The sequence below is a fragment of the Micromys minutus genome, assembly GCF_963924665.1.
Source record: "Micromys minutus genome assembly, chromosome: 9".
NCBI lineage: Eukaryota > Metazoa > Chordata > Mammalia > Rodentia > Muridae > Micromys > Micromys minutus.
In genome coordinates this window covers 34,439,893-34,466,043 of record NC_137978.1, presented here as the reverse complement: position 1 = coordinate 34,466,043, position 26,151 = coordinate 34,439,893, and the positions used below count along the sequence as shown (strand labels likewise).

The window sequence follows — 26,151 nt, the reverse complement described above, 5'->3', positions numbered from 1 at the left end:
AGCTAGCCCACCACCCATTTCAGCTGTATATAACAAAGGGCCTCTCAGAGTCTCAGCTTTTCTGTTTCTTCATTTCCTGATGCACAGGCAGGTTAGTCCCAAAGCTGTACAGATTTCAGCAAATCAGTATCTTTTTTTTTTTTTAATTTATGTTTATGGGTGCTTTGTCAAGCACCTTGCCAGCTGAGCCACCTAACTGGCCCCACTTTCCTTTTGAATCTCTGAAAATTTCTGCTGAGGCACATACTCCAGGCTAGCCCAGCCATGAGTTTCCAGACAATTCTTCTGCCTCATCTTCCCTTTCACAGTGAGTGCTGGGCTCCAGATGCACACCACCACATCCATCTGGCTTTATTTTTATTATTTTATTCTATTTTGGGACAGGGTCTCTCTGTAGCCCTGGCTGTCCAGGAACTCACTATGTAGGCCAGGTTAGCCTCCAACTCAAAGATATGACTGTCTCTGCCTCCTGAATGCTGGCATTAAAGGCATGTGCCAACCCACCCAGCAGATATGTGTTCCGAAGGCAATACTCCAGTGACATCTCTTATACATTAATGGTGGACATATAAATTGAACCATTACTGTGGAAATCAAGTTAGCCTTTATCCTGTGTAATTAGGACAGCATATCCAGAAATGACACCAAGTGTATACTAATGGGAGCTAGCTTCTCTGCCATTCTGACAAAGCATCCTAATAGGAAAGATGTGTTTTGGCTCATGGACACAGTCACTTGGCTACATGGTTTCTAGGGCCTGGTGGGGGAGAACATCTCAGTAGGTGCTCCCTTCACGGAGGGCAGGAAACAGAGGCAACCAGACGGGAAAGCACCCTCCCCGGTGACCTACTTACTGCAACTCTCTGCACCTCCGAGCTCCCACCACTGCCCAATGAGGACATCACAACAGGAATCCATCCATAGGATAGATTAATCTGAGGCTTAGTTCAGAGCCGCATGACCTGATTAATGGCCAATGATTAACACTGGCGGCTGGGGGGCCAAACCTTCCACATTTGAGCCTTTTGAAGGAATATATCACATTCAGGTTATAATTAATGGTACCCAACTGTAGCATGTGTACGTCTGAAGGTGTGAAGGGAATACTGATAGTAGCAGTGTGTGTGTGTGTGTGTGTGTGTGTGTGTGTGTAAGGGGGTATAGGAGGGAGGAAACAGAGACAGACCAAGACACGCAGAGAGAAGAAAGAATTTGAATGTCAGGACCCACACAGAATGTGTAGTGTATAGAACAGAACACTGCACTGTATTTAAAAATGAATGATATTCTTTCCAATCCACAACATGGAGAAGTCATTTGTTTTGGTGATAGGGTCTCACTATCTCACAGCCTAGGCTGCTGTCAAACTCATGATCCTCCTGCCCCTGTCTCCTGAGGTTATACTTAAACACCACCACACTCAGGTTCAATGTGGGTAAATCTTAGTCCAGGACAGACAGGTACATATAGATGCTGAATCAAAAACAAAACAAAAGCAGGAGCCTGGGAGATGGCTCAGTGGGTAAAAGCACTTTGCAATGTAAGCCTGGTGACCCGGGATTGACCCCTGATAACCCAGGTTTGACCCCTGATGACCCAGGCTTGGACCCTGATGACCCAGGTTTGACCCCTGATGACCCAAGGTTGATCCCTGGAACCCCAACTCCTGAACGTTGCCCACCGACTTTCACACACACACATGCACACTCTCTCCCACACATGATGATAAATAAATAAACAATTAAACTTTAAAAAGTTTTGTGTGCCCTAACACTGTCTCGAATACAATAATAATTCACAAACAATAAAGCTTTTGAAAAGTTTAAATTAACATTAGTTTGAATGATAGATCATAATTGTATACGTTAATGAGGTGCTATATGGTGTCTTGGTATATGTATTATAATGACATGGAGTGATTAACATATAGGATCCTGGATTACTTAATGATTGAATGTATTCTGAGAAGGACGTGACTGGAGGTTCCATTGCTGTGTGACATCGTAAGGTGTGCCTACACATGGCTGGGTGCAGTGTTTCACTTAATAATTAAATAAGAATACACTTAAAACAGGGTCTCATGTAGCCCAGGCTATCCTTAAATTTGCTACATAGCCAAGGATGATCTTGAACTTCTGATCCTCCTGGCGGTTACCCATGGAAGCCAGAAGACAATGTCAGTTGTGAGCTGCTTGATGTGGGTGCTGGAAACAGAATCAGAACTTCTTGACCACTGAGCCAGCTCTTCAGCCTGTTCTTCTGTTTTTCCAAACAGGGTTTCTCTGTGCGGCCCTGGCTGTCCTGGAGCTTTTATAGACCAGGCTGGCCTCAGACTCAGAGATCTGCCTGCATCTGCCTCCAAGGGCTGGAATTAAAGGCCTGGGCCACCACTGCTGGCTTATGTTTTTAAATGTTTTAAATTAACACACAATAATTGGACTTATTTGTGGGGTACAGTGTGACAATTCAGTGTGTATATCCTGTGTGACATGATTGGACTGGGGTGGCTCACACATCTGTCACCTCAGACATATGGCCTTTCCTTAAAATGGGACTTCTCAAAAATATTCTCTACTTCTTCTAAAGATTTATGTTTGGGCTGGAGAGATGGCTCAGCCGTTAAGAGCGCTGACTGCTCTTTCAGAGGTCCTGAGTTCAATTCCCAGCAACCACATGGTGGCTCACAACCATTTGTAACGGGATCTGATGCCCTCTTCTGGTGTGTCTGAAGAAAGTGACAGTGTACTTATATACATAAAGTAATTTTATTTTTAATGTGTGTGTGTGTGCATTTGTGTGGTGTGAGTCTGTGTGTGTTTATCTCTGTGTGTTTTCAGTGTGTGTATGTTGTGTGTGTGTTTGTTCTGTGTATATTGTATGTGTGTGTTCAGGTGTCATTGACTTTCTTTTGAGCCATGTGTCTCTCACTGGCCTGGAGTGTACCAACTGAGCAAGGCCCAGGGACCATCCCGTCTTTCAGTGCTGGGGTCACAATTGCCTCACCATGCCTGGGTCTTCACATGGGTTCTGGGGATCAAACTCAAGCTCTCATTCTTGCAAGACAAAGACTTTACCAACTGAGATAACCCCAGCCCACTTTACCAACTGAGATAACCCCAGCCCACTTTACCAACTGAGATAACCCCAGCCCACTTTACCAACTGAGATATCCCCAGCCTACTTTACCAACTGAGATAACCCCAGCCCACTTTACCAATTGAGATATCCCCAGCTAAAACAATAGTATATAGCATAACATGTATACTAGAACTAAAACATCATCACTTATTAGTAAATAGATACTTTGTCACCAGAAAAGTATGTTATAAAACTATAGTGCATCAAAGAACATGTGATATATTAAACACATGGACCAGACACAACCATTACTAATCATAACCAGGTTTTAGGTATGGAACATAATTGTATATGGTGTATGTATGTATGCATGTGTGCACGTATGTATGTATATGTTTTCTTTTCGTGCAAAGCTGGGATCGCCAGCTTGCTTGGCAAATGTTGTACCACTGAGCCGTATCCCAGGACTGCAGTAACCTGTCATGTGACAGGTAGCATAGTAGGCTTCTCCCCCCCCCCCCCCCCGGCATCAGCACAGACCATAGATACTGAGACATGCTATAATTCCCTCATGCCACTAAGCCACAAGAGGTGTTAGACTTGGTCATTGTCATCTGAAGCAAGCAAACAAACAAACAAGTCGCAGTACAGCATATATCTATACAACACCTGGCATGTTTATTATTTTAAAAATGATTTATTATTTTAACCTCTCCCACTTTTGGATTTTCCAGACAGGGCATGTGTATTCCTGGAACTCCCTTTCTTTCTTCTTTCTTTCTTTCTTTCTTTCTTTCTTTCTTTCTTTCTTTCTTTCTTTCTTTCTTTATCGAATTGACATTTTGTCTGCATTTCTGTTTGTGTGAGGGTGTCAGATCCCCTAGAACTGGATTAACAGACAGTTGTGAGCTGTCATGTGGGTGCTGAGAACTGAGCCTGGATTCTCTGGAAGAGCAGCTAGTGATCTAACTACTGAGCCATCTCTCCAGCCCCCACCCAGCTTATTATTATTTTATTCTTAATTGTGTGTGTGTGTGTGTGTGTGTGTGTGTGTGTGTGCAGGAGCATATGTGCTTTTAACTGATGGAACATCTCTCTATGCTTTTAACTTTTGTAGTAAGACATGAAATACACAGTGGTCACCCCACTGTGCATCAGATCTCAAAATTCATGTCTTCTGTCTACCTGCAATTGTCTCCCCTTTGACCAACGATTCCCCTCCAGCCCTGGCCTTTGGCAACCATCATTCTCTGTATTTTCAAGACTTCAAGTTCTTGAGTTCCTACTTGTAAGTAAAATCCATAAGTTACTGATCTTCCTGTGCTTGGCTTATTTCACTTAGCAATGTCTTCTGTGTTGTCATACATCATAGAAATTCATCTTTTAAAGGCTGAATTGTCCCCTTCCCTGAAACACACATCATTTTCCAATGTTAGTGGAAATCTAGGTTGATTCTGCCATCTTGGCCACAGGTGAGCACCCCACCTGCTCACTTAGCACTCATTATGTGAGCCTGGCTGATGTCCTTAGTGGCATCCCTTCCCCATCCCCCTGTCTCCTAAGTGCTGGGGATACTGAACTACCACAACAGGCTTATGGCTTATTTAATTTTGTCTTGAGATAGGGTCCTCAAAATTTGCCATGAGGCTGGCCTTGAACTACTGTTCTTCCGTGTAGAGATTACACACATGCTCCGTGGTCCGGCTGTGTCTTCTGGAGGTCCCTTATCTCCCTACAGACTGGCTTGCTTTGGCAAGATGTGGCTTGAAGGGAGGAGCTCCTTGGCAGAGCCTTCATCTTACTGTGCACACCAGCCTACTGACCAGCTCCCCCCCCCCCCGCCCCCGTTACTTCGCAGAAGGAACTAAGGCTTCTCTCTCGGCAGCTTCCACCTTCCTCCCCTCCTCTCGGGCCCTGATCTCAAGTGCTGAGGGTATGTTTCACTGGGTGATGGGTGGATTTTCTTAAATAGTCTCTCTCTGGAGCGGAACATTCCGTCCTCACAGGACACACCAGGAAGTTTTAATCTGTTCTCTGCCGGCAAAGTTCTCCAAGGTCAGGATCCCGGCTTTGACAGATGTTTACTTCAGAGTGGCACCAAAGCGAGGTCACAGACTTGCAGTTGCCAGTCAAGCCTTTGAGGAAAAATAAACCATCAGAATGGCTCAGTGGGTGAGGGGGCCTGCCACCATGCCTGAGGACCTAAGTCCTATCCCTGGGAATCACCTGACGGAAGGAGAGAACTGATTCCTGCAAGCTGTTCTCTGACCTCTTTGTGTGGACCATGGCAAACATATGCAACACACGGACACAGACATGCCTGTGCAGACACACGTGCATGTGCACACGTGCATGCACAAATGAAAAGATACAATCTGAGTAATGGTGTGCTCCCTCACCCAACACAGTTGCCACCCAAACTCTTCTACAGAGGTCTTCTGAGGTCACCTCCCACGAACTGAGTGGGTTCCTAACCTTAAAAATGAGGCTGAGAAAGAAGCCTCAGTGCCCTCTGTCTAAAGCCAAATACCAAAACCTGGTTATTTCCAACGAATGGAAACATATTAGGCTCACTATTATGGGGGGCTCTGAAGGGGAAGATGGAGGGGCAGTCTTTGGTGAGATCTTCTGTCTGGGTCACACTGAGATATCACATGGTGAGGGAGTCCAGGCACGTCAGAGATGGAGATGACTGAGAAAATCCTTCAGTAGGAGCCTACTTCTGTGCTAACTAATGTGGTAAGAGCCTGGACCCATTCCAATGGGCAGAACCATTGGCAGCGGCCTCCTCTGTCCTAGCTTGTGTTTTCTTCAGCCATTTCCCGCTCCCTAGGCACATATCATCTGTCAGGAGCCAGAGTCCACTTCTTCGTGAACTTTATAGTTCAGTGATCACTCCTTTCTCAGGTCAAAGCCAGTCGACTTGTGTGTCAAACTCATAGGCTGAAGCAGACCTGGGTAGGAGACACTTCAGGTCAAAACTCATTAGATCTCACATCCCACCAGCAGTAAGTAGGGAACATTTGGTTAGGTGAGAGTGAAGGGACATAGGGAGGTCAAGAACTCGCCCTGGAGGTGACCCTGGAGAGAGGAGGCTCAGTGGCGTCTCTTCTTGCTCCTCACCTTAGGGGATGCCATTGGAAAGAGGCCATTTTTCCTCCTAGCTGCTTGGGTGGATCTGGGTCAACCACATTCCAACTTCAAAGGTACCAGCTACCTGTCTAGCCTTTGCTCTTGTTCCTGCCAGTCTCTGTTGCTTTATCCAGACTTCATATCCCAGCATGCCCTTGTGCTTTTCCCGTTGGCTGCTGTGGTCAATGGATGCTCTCTGGCTTAGGCAGTAAGTGAGGCAACAGCTGTGCTCCACAGCTTCTTGGGCTCTGATCCCTGATCTGTCCTTCTTTCTAGAACCTCTCAATATCAATCCCTCTCTGTGGCCTATCACTGTATTAAAGCCTCCACCATTAGAAACAAAACAAAACGAAACACCAACAAACAAAACCAAACTAAAACTTGCCAGGTGTTGGGGTGCACATTATTAATCCTAGCATTCTGGAGGCAGAGGCAGGCAGATTTCTATGAGATCAAGGCCAGTCTGGTCTACACTGACAGTTCCAGAGACCCCCCCCCTTTTTTTAAAGGGGGGGGAGGGTGGAGAGATGGCTCAGTAGTTAAGAGCACTGAGGTTCTAAGTTCAATTCCCAGCAACCACATGGTTGCTTACAGCCATCTGTAATGGGATCTGATGCCCTCTTCTGGTGTGTCTGAAGACAGCCACACTGTACTCATAAATAAAATAAATTAAAGAAATGATAAGGTAAAAAGTTAGTGCTTTTCTCTTTCTCTCTTGGCAAGAGCAGGCTTGTGTGGGAGGTTAAGGAGCCAGTCTAGAATGTGCTCACAGAGATGCTGTCTAGAAATCTAATTAGAAAGGGTTGAGAGTGGAGCTCAGCTGGCAGAGCACTTGCTCAGCAATTGTGAAGCCTTGGGTTAGATTCCCCCCCATTACCATATCAATCATGTCTGGCTGGGCAAGTGGAGGCTGAGTTAGGAGGACCAGATGTTCAAAATCACCCTCACCTACAGAATTACCCCAAAGTCAGCCCAGGACACCTGAGATCTAGTCTTGGGGAACAAAACCAACCAAATTAACCAAACAAACCAAAGAGAGCCAGCTAGAGCCAAGTGTGGTGGTGTATAGCTGAAATCCCAGCACATGGAGGGAGAGGCAGGGGGATGTGCTTGAACATAGCCAGACCTTACGTCTAGACAAAGAGAGAGAGAAAGAAAAGGAGAAATTAGGTATGTGTATGTGTGTGTGTGTTGGGGGGGAGGTGGAGACCACAGGGTTGGATGCCAGCACCAAGAAGATAAAGAGACAAACAGAGCAAAGGAGACCAAAGGAGGTGCCTCTCGGAGGAGCGGGAGAAGGGAGAGATGACCTTGCAGGAGGAGACTGGGATAATGTAACACCCTGGGGTCAGACTGGCTAATGCCCCTGGAGTCACAGCCATGCACTCAGGAGGCTAAGGTGAGAGGGTGGCTTGAGGTGGGGCCTGCACTCCAGCCTGGGCAACAGAGGGAGACTGTATTCAAGGGAGTTGAGAAAATGTGTGTTTGGAGGAGGAGGAAGTGAACCACCGTACCAAAGGTCAAGTGAATGGAGGTCTAGATATCTACTTGATAAGTGATTGATTCGTTTTTGAAGAGGTCGTAAGCAGCATTTATATCTTGGTAGAGCATACTGGGATAGTCACTGGTCCTTCACGTTTATGGGGTTTCCACCATATTCCCTCCTATGGTACAGCTACACAATGCATTCTTGAACAATCAGCCCATAGCAGAAACATACTTAATATTTCTAACACTGTTCCCAGGGACAAGGTTTTGGTTCACAATGCCTTCTCCACAGAGAGTTCAATGCTTGGGAAATAACTTTAAAAAGAAAAGATAGGGATTATGAGGTAGCCCTGGTTGCCCTTAAACTTACTATGTAGACCAGGCTAGCCTCAGACTCACAGAGATTGCCCTGCCTCTGACTCCTGAATGTTAGGATTAAAGGCATGTACCACCAGGACACCTAAGGAATGAGTTGGCAAGACCAGAATGACTAGCTCAATGAGAAGGTGATGGGGGAAGAACAGATGGTTGGATGTCACATTTCTGGACACCGAGCAGGGACGCACTGGAATTAGCTAGGTAGTTTCTCCTCAAGGAGTTTTACGAGCGAACAGTGCAGTGAATGGGTGAAAGAGAAAGTTAGTGTCACAAGAGGTGTGTGTGTGTGTGCACATATATGTCTATTTGTGAATACGTGTAAGCATGAGTGAAGAAACCTGAAGTCAATATTTGGGTGCATCCTTCAATTGCTCTCCACTTTAAAATACTATTATTATTGCTGGGTGGTGGTGTATGACTTTAATCCAGGCAATCAAAGGCAGAGTCTGTTGGAGTTCTGTGAATTCAAGGCCAGCCTTGTCTACAGAGTTCAGTTCCAGGACCACCAGGGCTATACAAAGAGAAACCCTGTCTTGGAAAAAACAATAATAATAATAATAATAATAATAATAAGTGTGTGTTAGAGGAATTGCAAGCTACAGTAGATAAGTGTTGTGTATGTGTCAGAAGACAACTTTATAGAGTCAGTTTTCTCCTTGAATCTTTGTGTGGATCCAACTCAAGTTTCCACTTTTGTATGAAAAACACCTTTACCCACAGAACCATCTTGCTTGCTCTTAAGGTTTGTGCTGACTATTTTTGTCAGTTTGATACAAGGTCTTTTGGGAAGAGGGAACCTCAGTAAAGAAAATGCTCACACCAGACTAGCCTGTGGTTCTTTTTCTTGATGATAATTCAGGCTAGAGGACTCAGATTACTGTGGATGGTGCCGTCCCTGGGCCTGGTGGCCCTTTCAGGAGTTGGCGCTCTCCTTCTACCATGTGAGTTCCCAGAATCAAACTCAGGTTGTCAGGTAAGAATCTTTACCTACTGAGACGTCTTGCTACCCCTCCAACTTATTTTCTAAGACAAAGTCTCTCACTGAACTTGGAGCTCCTTGGTTGGCTAGACCGGATTGTCAACAAGAGGGAGCCAGGGACCCTCCTGCCTTTGCCTTCCCAGCACTGGGATCACAAGCGAGCACCTCTGCACATGGCTTTTTGCACTGCTCCTGGGTGTCTAGAATAGCCCAGACTACACAAGCTGTCAGAGTGCCACTGAAGGCTACACTCTGGGAAATCATCCTACTTCACCAGAGACTATCTTAATATCCTAGGCTTGGAGCCCCTAGTCCCAAGGCTGCTGGCAGTGCCAAGATCTGTACAACGTATTTCAGATACAAAACACAGCTTCCTGACATTTTCTAGAATATGTTTTATAGGGCTGGAGAGATGGCTCAGTGGTTAAGAGCACTGACTGTTTTTCCAGAGGTCCTGAGTTCAAATCCCAGCAACCACATGGTGGCTCACAACCATCTGTAATGGGATCTGATGTCCTCTTCTGGTGTGTCTGAAGACAGCTACAGTGCACTCGTATACATAAAATAAATACATCTTTAAAAAAATATGTTTTATGAATCTCAGCAAAATGTGCCTTGGTGGCATTTAACAAATGCATGCATACTCTTAAAACTCTCTCTCTCTCTCTCTCTCTCTCTCTCTCTCTCTCTCTCTCTCTCTGTGTGTGTGTGTGTGTGTGTCCAAGAACAACTAATGAGAGTCAGTTCTCTCCTTCTTGCAGATCCTGGCATTGAACTCAGCTCATCGGCTTTGGCAGCAGATATTTTTAGCATCTGAGTTATCTTGCCAGCCCTATATTAGCTTTGAAAATCTACACTGTACTTGGAGAGACACCGTGTTGTGGGTATTCACCAGAGAAGACTGCTCTCGCATGGGTTTAAGTCAACACAAAGCCTTTATTAGCGGGAGGGTAACACCACTGGTGTTCAGGATACTAGTGTAGCCATGAGCCTTTGTCAGTGTGAGCGTCTAAGAACAAACACCATGTTCTGGGTTGGCACACTTCAGTTAACAAGAACAGTTCCAATTGAAACTACAGAAGCCAAAAGCAAGGTTAGTACAATTTATAGACTTTTCCCACATATCTATGCACTTTGATGGATTAGGCCTTTGTTTCAGCTTGGGTAGGTGGTGCTGTCCATGTGCCGAGTTTTACAGCCAGATGGTATTTCCACCATGGAGTCAGTTGTGATAAGGTCTCAGGACCAACTAAGGTCTGGGGCCCTGTAATACCTGCAGTTAGTAATTCTTGTGTATGGCATTGGGGGTTGGACCTAGGGCCTTACACATGCTAGGCAAGTCACTCCACAGCCTGAGTCTCTCCACCTCTCACCTGCTTCATACTGTCTTTTAAAAGACGGTCTATGACTAAGTTCTCCAGGCTAGCCTTGAACTCAGGATACAGAACTTAAATTCACAGTCCTTATTCAGCCACCCACATGGCTGGGATTAGGGGCCGTGTCATCAGGCCTGATTGTCATTTATTACTTTAAAATGTTCATACTCAGATTCTTGGGTATGCTTTCACTTTCCTCACTAGAGACTAACAAATCAGCTGGAAAGGATTTTCTACCGGGTGTGAAGCAGGAATCCATAGACAACCACTTGTCTCAGAAGCATTTATAGGAAAGATCTTTAACCTCATTGCTCTACAGGGACAACCTTCTGACCCATCAGGAGAACACAGGCTGGGCTTTGCTTCAAGGCTGTCCGGATGTGGTGTCCCACTTTTCTGCTCATCTTAAACTATTCCAAGGCCCCCGTGTATTTTTAAAATAGCTTTCTGAGGTTTATTTACTTTTATTTTATGTGAGTGAGTATCTTGCCCGCCTGTCTGTCTGTGCACCACATGAGTGCTTGGTACCTGCAGAGGCTGGATGAGGTCACTGGATCCTCTGGGACTGGAGCCATAGAGAGCTGTGTGCTGTGGTGTGGGTGCTGGGAATTGAACCCAGGTTCTGCTTAAAGAGCAGCCAGTGCTCTTAACCAATGATCTAACTCTCCAGCCCATGCCTCTGTGTCTGAGTTGTCTTATTTTATAACAAAGCTTGATGCTTGCTATTTATTCAGTGTCTTTACTTTTTCAAACTATGTTGGCAGCAAAGTGTGGTGGTCCTTGAGTTCTAGGCTAGCTTGGGCTACATAGTGAGACATAATCTGATGGGGGAGAAAGAAGAGAAAAAGCAAAATGAAACAAAACCAAAACAAAATGTGTACTGGAATTTTTTTCCCTTGTGTTAAATTCTGTGGTGCTGAGGATTGAACCTGAGTGCGGTCTCATACAGGTAACAACTCTGCCACTGAGCTACAGCCCAAGTGTGTTGGACTTTCCTCAAAGCTTTTAGCTGCTTTTACTGTAGTGGCCACAGGCTTTCTTCTGTATATGGTGAATTACATTAGTATTAGAACTTTCTTTTGCTGTAAAGAGCTCTGCTGGTGGTGTCTCTGTTTATTTCCTGGTGTGACAGACTTCCTTCTTATTTTCTTCCTCTTTCCTTTCTCCCCTCCCTCCTTTCTTTCTGTCTTTGCCTGTCTGTTTTCAGTAGTGTGTGTGTGTGTGTGTGTGTGTGTGTGTGTATGTGTGTGTGTGTGTGTGTGTGTGTGTGTATGTGTGTGAACTTGGGTCAACAAGCTTTTGTGACAGGCGCCTTTACCCATCTTCCTGGCACTGGACCAAACACTTTAATGTGTTTATTTTTTATAAATACACTGAAGAATCACAGAATGCTGTCTGCACTGTACTTCACAGTCACCAGTCAGCCTTCTCCTTAGCTCCTTGGCCCATGATGATGTGTGTGCGTCCCTATGTGGAGGCCAGGACACGCCAGGCATCTTGCTTAATCACCATTCACCCTGGTTTTTGAAGCAGAGTCTCTCACCGAATGTGGAAGTCATTAATTTGGTTAGACTGGTTGGTCACTGCACCCCAGGATGCCATCTCCCCTCACTGCCCCCTGCCACCTCAGCCAGCCTTTCACGTGGTTGATGGAGATCTGAGGGAAGGTCCTTATGCTTGTACAGCATGCTCTTTACTGACTGGGGCATCTCCCTGGCTGCTCCTTCTGCCTTCTTTGGGCCTGTATGGATTCAACTTGACATGACTGCAGCCATCTTGTGTCGTAACTGCCATGACAATACCAGTGTAACTGGTTGTTTATACTGAGTGGTTTCCCAGCAGATCATAACTCAACAAGTCCATTAGAGTAGTAGATAGAGCTGCACCCAGACCCTGGCTTTATGAATATGCTGGGCTCTGGTATCAGCTTAAGATAAAGCAGGTACCCTGCAACTTAAGTAAGGTCCTCCTAACCAATATGTTTGCTCCGCCTGGCTCAGATGGCAGATAGGTAACCCCTATGCCTGCCCCCAACTAACTGTACTCTGTGTGATCTCAGATCTGCCTGCCTCTTTCTTTGGTCTCACACTTTGTGGAGACCAGTTCTCAGACTCCAGGACCTGTACTAACCAGCATTTCCTCCAAGACTATCTGGCTTTTACATGGAAACACACCAATCTCAGCTTTTGGCTGTTCCGTTTTAGGCTCTTAGACATTTTCTGAGTTTCTTATTGGCCTTAATAAAGTATATGACTATTTATGTGTTTAAACTTAGCCTCAGTGTGTTTTTAAGCAGGAGGGATGTTTGCAATGTCTAGTGAGCCACACTGCTAATGATAGAGGTCTCTTTTCCAGTATCTTCTAGAACATTAGTCTATGTGACATCATCACCTTGTTCTAAAAACATTAGATATGTTTTCTTAATGGCCCCGGCAGCATCAGCTGTGGGGAAAGTTAATGTCCAAAGCGTTCCCATTCCGCCCATTCTCTGGGATTCTGTAATGTGGCTTAGGGGAGAGACTGGACGTGGCGTACAACCAGAATAATATCCTCATCATCACACAAGCCAAGCCAATTCCTCGGAGCCCAACATAAGCTCATGGACCACAGATGAAATAAGTCCCAATAAAAGACCACCAACAGCCTAATAGGGTAATTGAGCAGCCGAAGAGGGAAAGATTGAGATACAGTGATATATTGAACTCAGGGAAATATCGCAAGGATTAACACAACATTCATAATCATTACATTGGCTATTGGTCACAGGAACTAATCCATTTGGAATGAAACATGAAAGCCCTTTAATGGAGGTGGCTATTTGTGGAACAAGTGGAGGGATTGGAAATGACACTGGGAACAGTAGCATGTTTCTGGGGTGGGTGGGAGGGGAAGGAGGCGAGGGGTGGGGGAGGGGCGGTAGAAGGGTTATGGCCCTATACCAGTAGCAGTCAGAAACAATTTCTTCATGACCTAGATTTAAAAATTTCCCCCGAAGACAGCCACTGCTGTCAGGAGAGCTGTTCTAGCAACAATGCAACTTTTCTTGTCTATGTCTTTCCAGCCTTGAGTTTTCTGATTTACAAAAGTCACACAGAGCTCATCAGACAAAGGCCCCTCAGTCATTTTGGATCTCTCTGAAATCTTTTCGCTAGCACTTTCTCTCTGGAGAGGATGAGCCTTTTCAGTTTGGAGTGCCATGTTTCCAACACCTTAGAAATGAGACCTCCAGCCAGACTGGCTGGTATATGCAGAAGGAACGGCCCTACCAGTGGAAGAAGGACCAAGCTTTACTCAGCACGCAGAGGGACTCACCCACTTGCTGCCTTTAAACATCTGAGCTGGATGGGGGGGGCATGCTTGCTCTGCCTGCTCTCGGGATGGGGAGGCCGGGGCATCCAGAATTCAAGGTAGGAACTGGAGAGATGACTTGGAAGTGAAAAAGCAGCAGCTGCTTTTGCAAAGGGCTCTAGTTCAGCTCCTAACACCCATCCTGGGCATCTCAAAACCTGAAACTCCGGCTCTAGGGGGTAGGATACTTCCCCCTTTACCTCTGTGGGCATCTTTACCCATGTGCTGGAGAGTACTCCCTCCCCACATACGCCCCCACACACCAGCATACATACACACACACACACACACACACACACACACACACACACACACACAATCCCCACACAAACCTACACACATATAAACACATGCAACCCCTTCCCACATAACCCCCCCACACCAGCACACACAAACAACCCTTCCCCACATACCTCCCCCACATATAAACACATACCCCTCCCCAAATAACCTCCACACACACCAGCACACACAAAACACACACACACACACACACACACACACACACACACACACACAAAACTATAATTTACTAGTATTTTGGTATTGAGGATTAAACCTAGAACCTTCCCCATTCCAGGTAAGCAGTCTGTTACTGAGCCACACCTCAGCCCAAGAGAGCATCTTTATCCACTGACAATGGGTCTCAGTTGTGTAGGGAGCTGGGGAAACTGCAAGGGAGGGGTGAGGCGTATACCTGGAGAGCTGAGGACTGTGTGCAGACTTCACACATCAGGGAGGAAGTGCTCTCCAGCTGCCTGCTAGTAGGAAGACCATGATTGTCAGAAGAAATGTAGGACGGAATAGAGATGAGGATCGACAGAAGACGTAAGCTAATCAACTCCAAGAGGAGAGCAAACGGACTAGAAAAAATGCAGTCTAAGGAGTTAGGTGTGCACAGGGTAAGCCTCACGAATTTAAAGTGTCCCAGTCAGGGCTTTCTTTGGCCTTCCTCTGCGGCAGAACTGGGTTTCCAAGATGGACATGGTGCTGCTCACTGTAACATGGTATTCAGGAGATGGAGGTTTAAAAGTTTAAAATTTTCGAGATGACTCAGCGGGGAAAGGTGTTTCCCACCAGACCTAACAACATGAATTCAATCCACAGGGCACACGGGGTGGAGGGAGAGAACTGACTTCCCCAAACTGTCCTCAGACCTCCACGCATGTTGTGCCATGAACATGCCCATGATACAGACATGCACAAATAATTTAAAATGTAGTAGAAATGTTAAAGCCATTCTTTGCTACAAAGTAAGTTTGAGGCTAGCCCAGGGTACATAAGACTCTATCTCAAAATACCAAAATGGCTAGCTAGCTAGATAGCCAGATAGTTAGATAGACACACACACACACACACACACACACACACACAGAGAGAGAGAGAGAGAGAGAGAGAGAGAGAGAGAGAGAGAGAGAGATAGAGTAAATAAATCTAAAAAAAAAAAGTATGTTATCTCCGGTTGCACAGAAAATTTGAGACCAGCCTTGGCTACATAAGACCATGACACACTGAGACGTTGTCTCAGAAGTGGGAAGAATAGACAGATTTCTACTGAGAAAAAAAATGCATTGTAACCAAGTCCAAGTCACAGAGGGAGGTAGGTGTCTGACATATAGGGAACAGCAGAGTGAACCGCACATGCTGGATGGAAGTTTAGTTGGGATAACCATCTATGAAGGAAATGGGGGTGGGGGGCAGCACTGGGATGACTGAGAAGTAAAGGCAGGCCCCAGGAGACCTCAGTCACCAGCAAGCAACTCTGGAACAAATGCTGTACATGAGAGGGTATTAAATTAAGTGGAATAGCTTGGCTTCTGTTCCCAAGAGCACCTTGCGCCAGATACTAGACTATTGGAGGTCGAGCACTCTTGGCTCTCTGTAGATGAGCCGGAAGTAACCAGCAGGCTGCATGCCATCTTCTTGGTGCCTCCCCTGCGGTGGGGCCACAGTTCTTCCTCCCAGGAGAGGATCTGGGCCACCCATCTCTATCAGCCACAGAGATGCATATTTACTTTGCATATGTAAAGAACTTCAAAGAAATCAATATGAGCTCCTAGGTTGCGGAGAATAACAATGAACACCTAAATTCAAACCATTTAACATTTCAAATATCAGTGAAGAACAAGGGTCAACAACTCATGCCCTGTGGGCCACGCACATGTTTTAAAGATGTAATGAGGGCTGAAGATGTAGCTCAGTGGTAGAGAGTTGGCCTGGAGTGAGGAGTCTCTCCCTCCCTCCCTCCCTCCCTCCCTCCCCCTCTCCCCCCTCACACACACATGTGCACACATTACCAGGAAAGATTTATTTGATCACCAACATGTTCACTTTGCTTCAAAGGGTTCCCAAGGCTGCTTCCATATTACAGTAGGAGAAAAAGAACAACAGGTATTGACTGGCTTGCAGTCCCACAAGCCCACAATCCTCTCTGAGGGCTGGGGAACAGTAGCTCAGGTTGGTCTGAAACTCACTATATAGCCCAGACTAGTCTCCTGCTTCAGTCATGCTTGTAGGACTAAACTAGGCCACATAGTGAAAGGTTGTCACTAAAAAAACCAAACCACACCACACTAAACCACCACCAACAAAACCTAGTTGGGCATGGTGGTACACACCTTTAATGCCAACACTTAGAGGCAGAGGCAGGCTGATCTCTGAGTTCAAGACCATCCTGGTCTACAGAGTGACATCCAAGATAGCCAGGGCTACACAGTGAAATCTTGTCTCAAAATCTGGGGAAAATATTTGTATTTTTATCTGCCTGCCTGCCTATCTATCTATCTATCTATCTATCTATCTATCTATCTATCTATCTATCTATCTATTTATCTATCTATCTATCTGGGTTTGAAAGAGGAAACCATCTCTAACAGAAGGAATCCTGGTTCATCAGAATAGTACAGGGAGAGATTGAAAAAACCCTGAAGGGTCTGGAGAGACGGCCCAGAGGTACGGAATATTTCCTGTTCTTGCTGAGGACTAGAGTTGGTTCCAGAACCCACATCAGGTGGCCTACAATCCTCTAATTGGATCTGATGGTCTCTTTTGGTCTCTATGGGCAACCATACACATATGATGTATGCACTGCACAGACAGACAGACACAGAAGGAATAAAAAATCTTTAAAAAAAAAAAAAAAGCCCAAGAAAACCTTGTTTCAAAAAACAAACAAAAAACCCAAAACCAAAGAGGAGGGGGAGAAGAGGAGGAGGAGGAAGAGGAGGAGCAAAAGGAGGAGGGCAGCAGGAGGGGTGTGGGAGAAGGAGGAGGAAGGGACTGAGGGAAAGAAGACAATAAGGGTGAGGGGAGGAGAGAACAGAAAGAGGGGGAATGGCATTTTTGTATTGTGAAAAAAGTAGCCTAAACTGTCACGCGGCATTCGCAAGCTGTACTTTACAATCTGGACAGAAGGGGGCACCATTGAACTAAGAATCTTGGAAACAACCCTCGTTCTAAAAACTGGTGAAACCACTTGTCTAAGCCAGTTAGGGCCAGAGCTGAGACAGAAGCCTCATCTGCATCCAAGAAGCTATTTCCAAGTGACAACTGCTCACCAAGGAAAAAGTTCTAGCCAACAATCTCACTGGGTATACAAACTACACATCGGGGCAGGTCCCATGCCTAGCAATACAAAACAAAGTTGTATTTTTGGAGATTTCTATTTTAAAGTTTTTAAAACGATGAAAATAGATAACATTAAAACTGAATTTCTGCAAGAAAACAAAACATGAGACTCAAAATAGCCCAAAACGTGAAGAACATTTCCACAGCCCACAAGTACACTGCCAAAAGAGATAGCACAGCTCACCACACTGGATTGTTGTCAAACATCTGGGGGTGCAAAAGAGAAGCTGAAGTGGCGGGGTACCCTGAGATACCAGAACTCGGAAGACAAGCTGAAAAGGCCACCTCCAGCTATACAGAGAGCCTTGAGCCAGCCTGGGTTACCTGAGACCCTGCTGCAAAACTAATACTGGGTACTGGGGAGGACTTAGGGGCTGTGAATCTCATTCCTCTCCCAGAGGACCTGGGTTTGGTTCCCAGAATTCACAGTGGCTCCCAACGCCCTCTTTTCACCTCTGTCCTCACTGGGCACACACGTGGTGCACAGACATGTAAACAGTATCCATACACATGAAGTAAAATAAATAAAGCTAAAAAGAAAAAAAATTTAAAAAGAACCCTTAGAGAGCCAGGCTGATGGTAAACTGAGTTGGAAGTCAGCCCGGTCTACACAGTAAGTTCCAAGATGTAGAGAGACTCTACTTACAAACAAACAACAATAAAACCAACACACAGAAACACAGAAAAAAAAAACACCTCTTGAAATAGAAATTCAAATATTAAAAACACAAATAAGCATCTTCAAACAAAGGGATCACTGAACACACCAAAGGAGGAAAAGATACACACACACACACACACACACACACACACACACACATATATCCAATGCATTAAAGACACCCTAAGTTCAAGGTTATTATCCCATGTCTAGAAGACACACTATGTGCAGGATTATTATCCTATGACCAAGAAGATGTGGGGCCCTAAAGACACAGAAATGGCTGAAGTCAGACTTAGGAACTTTCCAGTCATCCCAAGGCTGTGAGATCCGTCCTGTGCCTGGCAAATAAAAACAATGGCCCAGAGTAAAAAATGCAGAATATACTGACTGATAGCCTGGCCCTCTAGAAAGCCTGACGTAGGTCATAATTAGCTCATGCTCTAATCACCCAATTCTGAGAAACAAAACAAGGATGAAAACCCACAGATTTGCTGGCTAACAGCCGCAAGGTCTCATGGAAAAGACCCAAATATACATAATCATCAGCCTAAACCCCTCATCCAGGGAATCCAAAGGTCACTGTAACCCACCAATGAGATGCCACCACCCCATGCTGTTGCTGAAATCTGCCCTCAGAACTGTATAAAAATTGTGTACTTTGAAGCCCCAGGGTCATCTCTGTCCTGCTTGCAGAATGACCCCAGTGCACTGGACTTGTCAATTAAATCTCTTGCCTATTGCACTGGTCTCAGTCTCTCTGTGTCTCTGTGGGAGTAGACACCCCAGTCGTTGGGCCATTGGGGTCCAACAAAGACACAGAATGTACGAAGTTATTCACTACATCATTGTTAGCAACTATAAAATAGTAAAAGGAAAAATGTTTGGATTCATGAGAAATGAGAGGGTGGGACTGAAAGAATCTGTGTAAATAGTTATGAAATAATTCCCAATGCTAATTTCATCCTGAAAATAAAAGTGGGGGTTCTGGAGATGGCTCAGTGCTTAGGAGCAATCCTTTTTCAGAGGACCTGAGTTCAGATTGCAGCACCACATAGAGTGGTTCATAGACACCTGGAAGTCCAGCTCCAAGGGACCTGACTCCTTCTTCTGTCCTGAGGAAACCTGTACAGACACACACAGTTTAAAAACAAGAGCTGGGACAGATGGCCTAATGATCCTCCTGCAAGATTGGTCAGTGCTTTTTTGTAACTGTCCAGCCTTCTCTCCAGCCCTACTTCATGGTTTTCTTTCTTTTTTTTTCAGTTTTTAAAAAATGTCATCTTGACAGAAAACCCTTCAGTTTTTAGGAAACATAGGAAGCAAAGACAAAGAAATCGGCGGGGCTATGGTGGGATATGCCTTTAATCCCAGCATTCGGGAGGCAGAGACAAAATGCCTAAGGATTAAAACCTAAGGAAAAAAAGTTTTGTTTGTTTGTTTTGATTTTTTAGATAGGCTCTCACCATGTAGCCTTGGCTGTCCCAGAACTTACTCTGTAGACCAGGCTGGCCCCAGACTCAGAGATCTGCCTGCTTCTGACTTCAAGTGATGGGATTAAAGGCGTGTATCACCACACCTTCTGCTGGCATTTTCTACAAGACATAATTTTGTTGTTGTTGTTTTTTTTAATCCCACTTAAAGTACTAGAAGTTTAGCTTCTTTGTTTTTTGGGAGGTAAAATTAGATTTATGTAAATTCTCATTAGTCTCCATAAGGCAATGAAGACAAAGGTCCTTACTTTTAGTACTCGGGGAAGGCAGAGAATGCACCAGGTGTCCACAATAAGGTATAAGGCTTATTTCCTCAAAGGCCGCAGCTTCCTTGTTCACTTCCTAGTTACTCGACAGACTAAAAACATGGTCTTGACCACAAAAAGCTGGCCACTATGCCCAGATTGAAAAGTATATGACTAACTTAATTTTTATGTTGCGATGGAGTCTGGACATTCAGGAACTCAGTGTATACATCAGGACGGTCTTGAACTCAGAGGTCTGTCTGCTTGACTTTTTTGTCTCTAAAAAGAAATCTCTAAACTTTTTTTTTTAATGGTTCGGGTGCTTTGCCTGCATAAATGTAAAGTCACCGTGTTCATGCCTGGTACCAAGGCAATCAGAAGAGGGTGTCCAGTCTCCTAGAACGGGAGTTACAGAGGATCAGTGCCCACACACAGCATGTACGGCGTGGGCGTCTGGGCTTCACTTTGCCTGGAGAAAGGACTGAGGTGCTCGTCCTTAGCAGGAACCACCGATCCTGCCCTGTGAAAACCTACTGCGCTGGTCTGGAGGGATCATGGCGCCTCTTCTGTCTACAGGGGTTGCGTGCCTGCCCTGCCTGTCCTCAAGCCTTTCTCCTGTTTCTCCACTGAGATAAAAAAGCTGACTTGAAGAAGTCTCAGATCGAGGTTTCCCCAACAACCCTTTGGGCCAAACAGTTGCTCAAAACTGTAGGTTAGAGGGTCTAGGTAGAGAAGGGCAGACACAATGTCTTTTAAAAGTGGTAAATTCGGTGATTTCCCTGTCAGGACCCTGCAGGCATAAGGCCTACAAAGAGGCGTGGGATTGGATAGATGTTGAGTTGGAAGGCTTTGGGCGGGTGTGGCCTTGACTCCGCCCAGTCGTTCAGAGGCAAATAAAAGCTCTACGCAGCCATTGTGGGATTATGGCGTAGAGGTGTTGGGATTCATGCCTATGACGGTGTAAGGGCTGGGCCAGCCTCCTGTTGTGAACTAGGGTCTCAGCAGACATGGAACAGGACAATCAGCAGGCTATGGACCAGACTCCTGAGGTGAGTCTGGGATCCACGCTAGGGTGGTGTGGGTGTTGTTGGACCATGGATTGAATGAAGGTGGAGGGGGCAAGGGCACAAGCCCAAGGGAGACTTTAGTTCGCCAAGAATGTTTTTAAAGTAAGCGTTAGAACCTGTGTCAGGTGGTGAAGGTGGAGGGGTTCAGCTGAACCTTACTGAGAGGAATTTGAGTACCACGAGAGGAGCAGGGAGGAAATAAACTTATTAACTGGAGCCCTTTGCCAAACTCCATTGATAGCGAGGCTTACTTTTTTTTTTTTTGAGGGAGGAGGGAGGAGGAGGGGAGTTTAAAGATGGTGTCTTTGTGTAGTCCTGGCTGTCCTGGAACTCTCGGTAGACCAGGGATTTGAGATTGTAGGGAGGGATTTGTGTACTGTGGGAACGTTGAGGAGGAAATTTATTTATTTGAATCCTTTGCCAGACTCCTGGTGTTTTTTTTTTTTTTTTAAGGGAGTGAGAAGGATAAGGTAGTGTGGAGGGTTGAAAGATGCCCCCCCCGCCCCCCCCCCCCCCCCCCCGTGGAGCCCTGGCTGTCTTGGAACTTGTTCTGTAGACCAGGCTGGCCTCAGACTCAAGTCTCCCTGCCTCTGTTCCAGGGTGCTGGGATTAAAAGGTGTGAGTCATCGTGCCCCCCCTTTTTAATTATTTAGTAATTTTATTTATTTTGAGCACAGGGTCTTTAGCCCGAGTCTGCTCCTCTTCTGGGCTGTGTAGGCCAGACTAGCCGCAGGCTCAGAGACTGGCTTGCCTCTGCCTTCCAAGTGCTGGGATTAAGGGTGTGTGCTACCGCCTGTCTTTAATAACAACAATAGTAAAGCCTCTAACTCGGAGGCTCACTGGAAGGCAATGAGGAAGCGAGTGTGATAATCCAGGTGAGGATTTAAATAGTGAGCCTTCAAGTACAGAAGAGTCTGAACATGGGAAGTTATTTTGGATCCAGAACTGGTGGAAAATATTTGCGAAATAGAGGCACCCTGTAAGTAATTCTCCACAGCTTTATTCTGAGACAGTCTCTACATAGTCTGGCTATTCTGGAATTCATTATGTAGAATATAATGAATTCCAGAATAGCCAGACTATGTAGAGGCACCCTGTAAGTAATTCTCCACAGCTTTATTCTGAGACAGTCTCTACATAGTCTGGCTATTCTGGAATTCATTATGTAGAACAGGCTAGCCTCTACCTCGAAGACCCACTGCCTCGCTGTCACAAGTCTGACTTGTGTTTACTGCTACCCATAAAATGTCTTATGTTACACATATATGATGTATATTGCACATCCATCCCGTATCCCCCCTGATTCCTACTCGTACCTTTTTAAGATAGCACACTGAGATTAAATGGCCATGTCTTATTCCTTATATTTCTAGGAAGGCACTGAGTTTCATACATGCCTGTGGGTTTGGGGGTTATTTACTAAATCATGAATAATTTACCAGTCCAGTAAATGACTCCCCTTCATTCAGCAGCCTTACAAACTACCAAGTCCTTAACTAAGGGTGTAGTTTCATGTCCCTGTTCCCCTTTAAAGTTTAAAAATGTGCCACCATAGCCAAAACATGTTTTTTAGAATCTCTATAGCCCCTACTGGTCTGGAATTTACTACAAAAACCAGGCTGACCCTTAATTCAGAGATCTGCCTGCTGTGTGTCGCCATACCTCGTCTGCCAAAATACTATTAATTCTGTTGAAGTTAATAACAATTTCTTTTGTATAAGTTCTGTAACTAGTTTTTTCATGGTTTTCATGGATATTGGTGTACACTGCTTAAGTTCAAAAGTACAACTTACTAGAATTCTGTTAGATTAGGAGTGTGCTAACAATGGAACTCTCTTAAAAACTTTACTGTAACGCCAGTGACTAGTGACCACATTAATATTCTCTCAGGTCTCCTGGAGTCCCTTATCTAATAACTTGGAGTTTAATTTAAATGTATCGAGTCATTAGTATTTAGAATTGTAAAAAACAAAACTTTACGTGCATAAAAAGGACTCACCCCATGCACCATTAATGAAATGGTGTTTAACGATTAGATATGGCCTGTATTTATTCAAATACAAACGAGGTCTGGTAGGATGGCTTAGCAGGTATAGGCGCTTGCTGTCAAGCCTAGTGACCTGAGTTCAATCCCCGTGACCCACTTGCAGGAAGAGAGGTTTTCCTCTTTCTTTCCTTTTTTTTTTTTTTTTTTTTTTTTTTTTTTTTTTTTTTTTTTTTTTGGTGTGTGTGTATATGTTTTGTTTTTTGAGACAAGGTTTCTTTCTGTAACCCTTTCTGACACCTGCCTGCCTCGAGTGCTGGAATTAGAGGCATGTCCCAACACACCCAGCCAAGAGGTTTTATTTCTATGGTTATCATGTGTGTGCCTTTATGTGAGTGTGAGCATGCGTGGGGGGGGGTGGTCAAAGGACAATACTGCATGCTATTCCTTGTCTTCCGCCTGTTTGTTTACCAGTGTATAGGGCACTGGGCTAAGATGCATTTGTTATTGAGCCCAGCTTTACATAGATTGGAATCAGTTTGTGTGGTAAATGCTTTATCCACTGAAGTACTTTCCCTAGCTCTGGTCTTCTCAGTCCACCCATTCTGGTGTTCAGGAAGAGAGCTGTAAGAGGACAGTTTGACATCCCTGCTATTAGCAGTACAGTAAACTCCATAGTCAGACAAAATGGGCTGTTCCAGATGGAATGCCACCCTCAAAGATCCACATACCACAATGGCTACATGAGCCTAGCCAACGAGGTCCCTTGGTGAGTGAACCATCTGTCAGTCAGGTGTGGTAACTTGTGCCTGTAAACCTTAGCACTTAGTAGCAGGATGAGGCAGGAGGATTACTGTAAGTAGCAACATCCTAGGCTACACAGTGAATCTCAGCCAGCCTGAGGTTGAAAATACCAGAGTAGTCTCTTCTCAGCCTGTTGAGCTCCTGGTGGCAAACCCTGCTCAGTTAACCATTGGCCTGTCCTGGGGGTTGGGGTAAGAAACCTGTGGAGCTTAGAAGTGTAGCAAAAGGGAATTTGTTCTCACATGACTTTTCTTGTAGGATAATGAGATGTTGATGCCAGCGTCGTATATGCCTATGTCTTCTGGAAACAGCGGATTTCATCAGTCGCCAGCCACTCAATTCCTAACAGAGACGATGGGGCCCTACGTGGCATCAGCTGAGGAATTCAGATGCAATGAGGGAAAATGGGAGTTCATTGGGTCTCTACCTGAGGATGGTGCGGGGTGCCCCTCCCAGCTTACTCCTACACCTTCCCAGAATTATTGTCAGAGATCGGTTGGGAGGGGATCCCATGTGGTGCCAGTCGGAAGTCCAGGTACTCTGGGAGTGGCCATTTCCTTCAGTGAGAATCTGATGGCTCACAGTGGCCTGCCAAACCCAGTTTCCTGTGGAGTCTCAATGATAGCTCAGAGCAGCGCCCCAACAATGCCTTATTCTGTACCCCCAACAATACCTGCCACCACGGGCTCTTTAAAACATGGAATATTGTTGGTCCCGGGCATGCCTTCCACTGTGACCCATGCTGTGTCCCCCTTTATGGGTCAGATGTTGCATTCCGTAAATCCCTGCAACCCCGAGATGATGTCAGCTGGGTTCCAGCAGTTGCTGTCTTTAGACCCCCAAGACTCACTTGTGACCCAGTCAGATGTCCAGGAAGAACCTTTCATGCGTGAGAAGCCCAGCCCTGCTCCACAGGAGAGAGAGAGCCCTAGTACTTCAAGAGGGGCGACCAGGAGACAGCTTCCAGTTTCAAGACCTTACGCATGCTTATATGACAACTGTGGAAAAGCTTACACCAAGCGTTCTCACCTCGTGAGTCACCAACGCAAACATACAGGTGAATGGAATGCTGGGTGGAGAAAGAGATATAGGAATCTTTGTTCTTCCTAAACTGTTTTTATTATGGGAATGAATGTTTTGCTTTTATGAATATCTTTGTACCATGTGCATGCCTGGTGCCCACAGAGACCAGAAGAAGGCTTGAATGTCCTGGATGGAACTGGAATTACAGATGGTTGTGAGCCACCATATGTAGGTGATGGGAGTTTAACATGGGTCCTGCAAAAGTCCTTTAACTGTAGCAGTACCCAATTTAATGCTACTCAGTTGATCCTGTTGGTGGTGGTGTGCCTCGATACCCACCCCAATGTCCTGGGTTCCCAAATGAAAGGTGCACACACAGCCTTTATATTTTTATATGCCTCAAACAGCTCAATGGCTGGGCCGCTCCCTAAACTTTCATTTGGCCATTCTACCTCCTTCTGATATTCCCAAGTTATTCTTTACTAGAACCTATATTCCATCTTGGCTTCTGGACCCAGATGTGCAGCCTTTTCGGGTACACCCACCCCTCCCCCAGCTCCTACATGGCAGCTATGCCCTCTCTCCCGCACCTCTCAGGTATGGTGTCTCCTCTTTTCCTTCTCCTGGCATGGCTGATCTCTCTTTCTCCTTTGGTCCCTTGCCTAAAAAGTCCTAAAAGTCCCACCTCTGTCTCTCTGCCTGCCATTAGCCGCCAGCAACTTTATTTACCAACCGAACCCACCTGGGAGCAGGGTTTCCTCAGTGTCTCACTGCAGATGTGCAGATTCTCGTGTGATTTTGGGGTCTCAAATTAACATAGAACAAGCAGTATTAGACCAAACCCACAGCCCTTAACTCCTGAACCAGTTGTCAAGTTCATCCTTTGGATTTATGGATTTATTGCGAATGCTTAGGATTACTCTTTTCTCTTCTAAGCTTGGAGCCAAACCCTCATGGCTTTTTCCACCAAATTTAACTCTTCCACACTCTCTCCCTAGGTGAGAAGCCCTACGTATGTGACTGGAAAGGCTGTACGTGGAAGTTCTTCCGTTCTGATGAGCTTGGACGTCACAAACGGATCCACACCAAATATCGACCACATAAATGTGATGAGTGTAACCGGGAGTTCATGAGATCTGACCATCTCAGGCAGCACAAAAGAACTCACCTTCCCAAGTAAGACTTTCTGCAACCTCAAGCCAACAGCAGACAGACAGATGGAACAGATGGTCCTCTTGCTCCTGGTCAGGAGCTTCAGCTCTCTTTTCTGTAGTCTCTAACCCAAGATTCTGTTGCCCAAGACCAGATCATCTCTGGGGTAGGTGAAGGTTCAGATGGAGACAGGAAGATTAGGAAATGGTGGGGAAGCCCACATGAAGCTCTGGACACTCATGGATTCCTCAAAATTTGGTACCCTCCCTTCTCAGAGATTACTGACTTCTGCCAGATGAGAAGACAGAGCCAGAGA

At 45.5% G+C, this 26,151-nt stretch overlaps 1 protein-coding gene across 1 annotated transcript; it reads left to right on the top strand.

Moving 5' to 3' along the window:
* Positions 1-20,812: 20,812 nt before the first annotated feature.
* Positions 20,813-25,863, top strand: KLF17 (KLF transcription factor 17; the record flags this gene model as incomplete). The annotated part of the gene is made up of 3 exons (XM_080921985.1): positions 20,813-20,854; positions 23,919-24,717; positions 25,682-25,863. The coding sequence occupies 3 exons, from the start codon at positions 20,813-20,815 to the stop codon at positions 25,861-25,863; spliced, it is 1,023 nt and encodes a 340-aa protein (XP_080778111.1).
* Between the last annotated feature and the right edge of the window lie 288 nt (positions 25,864-26,151).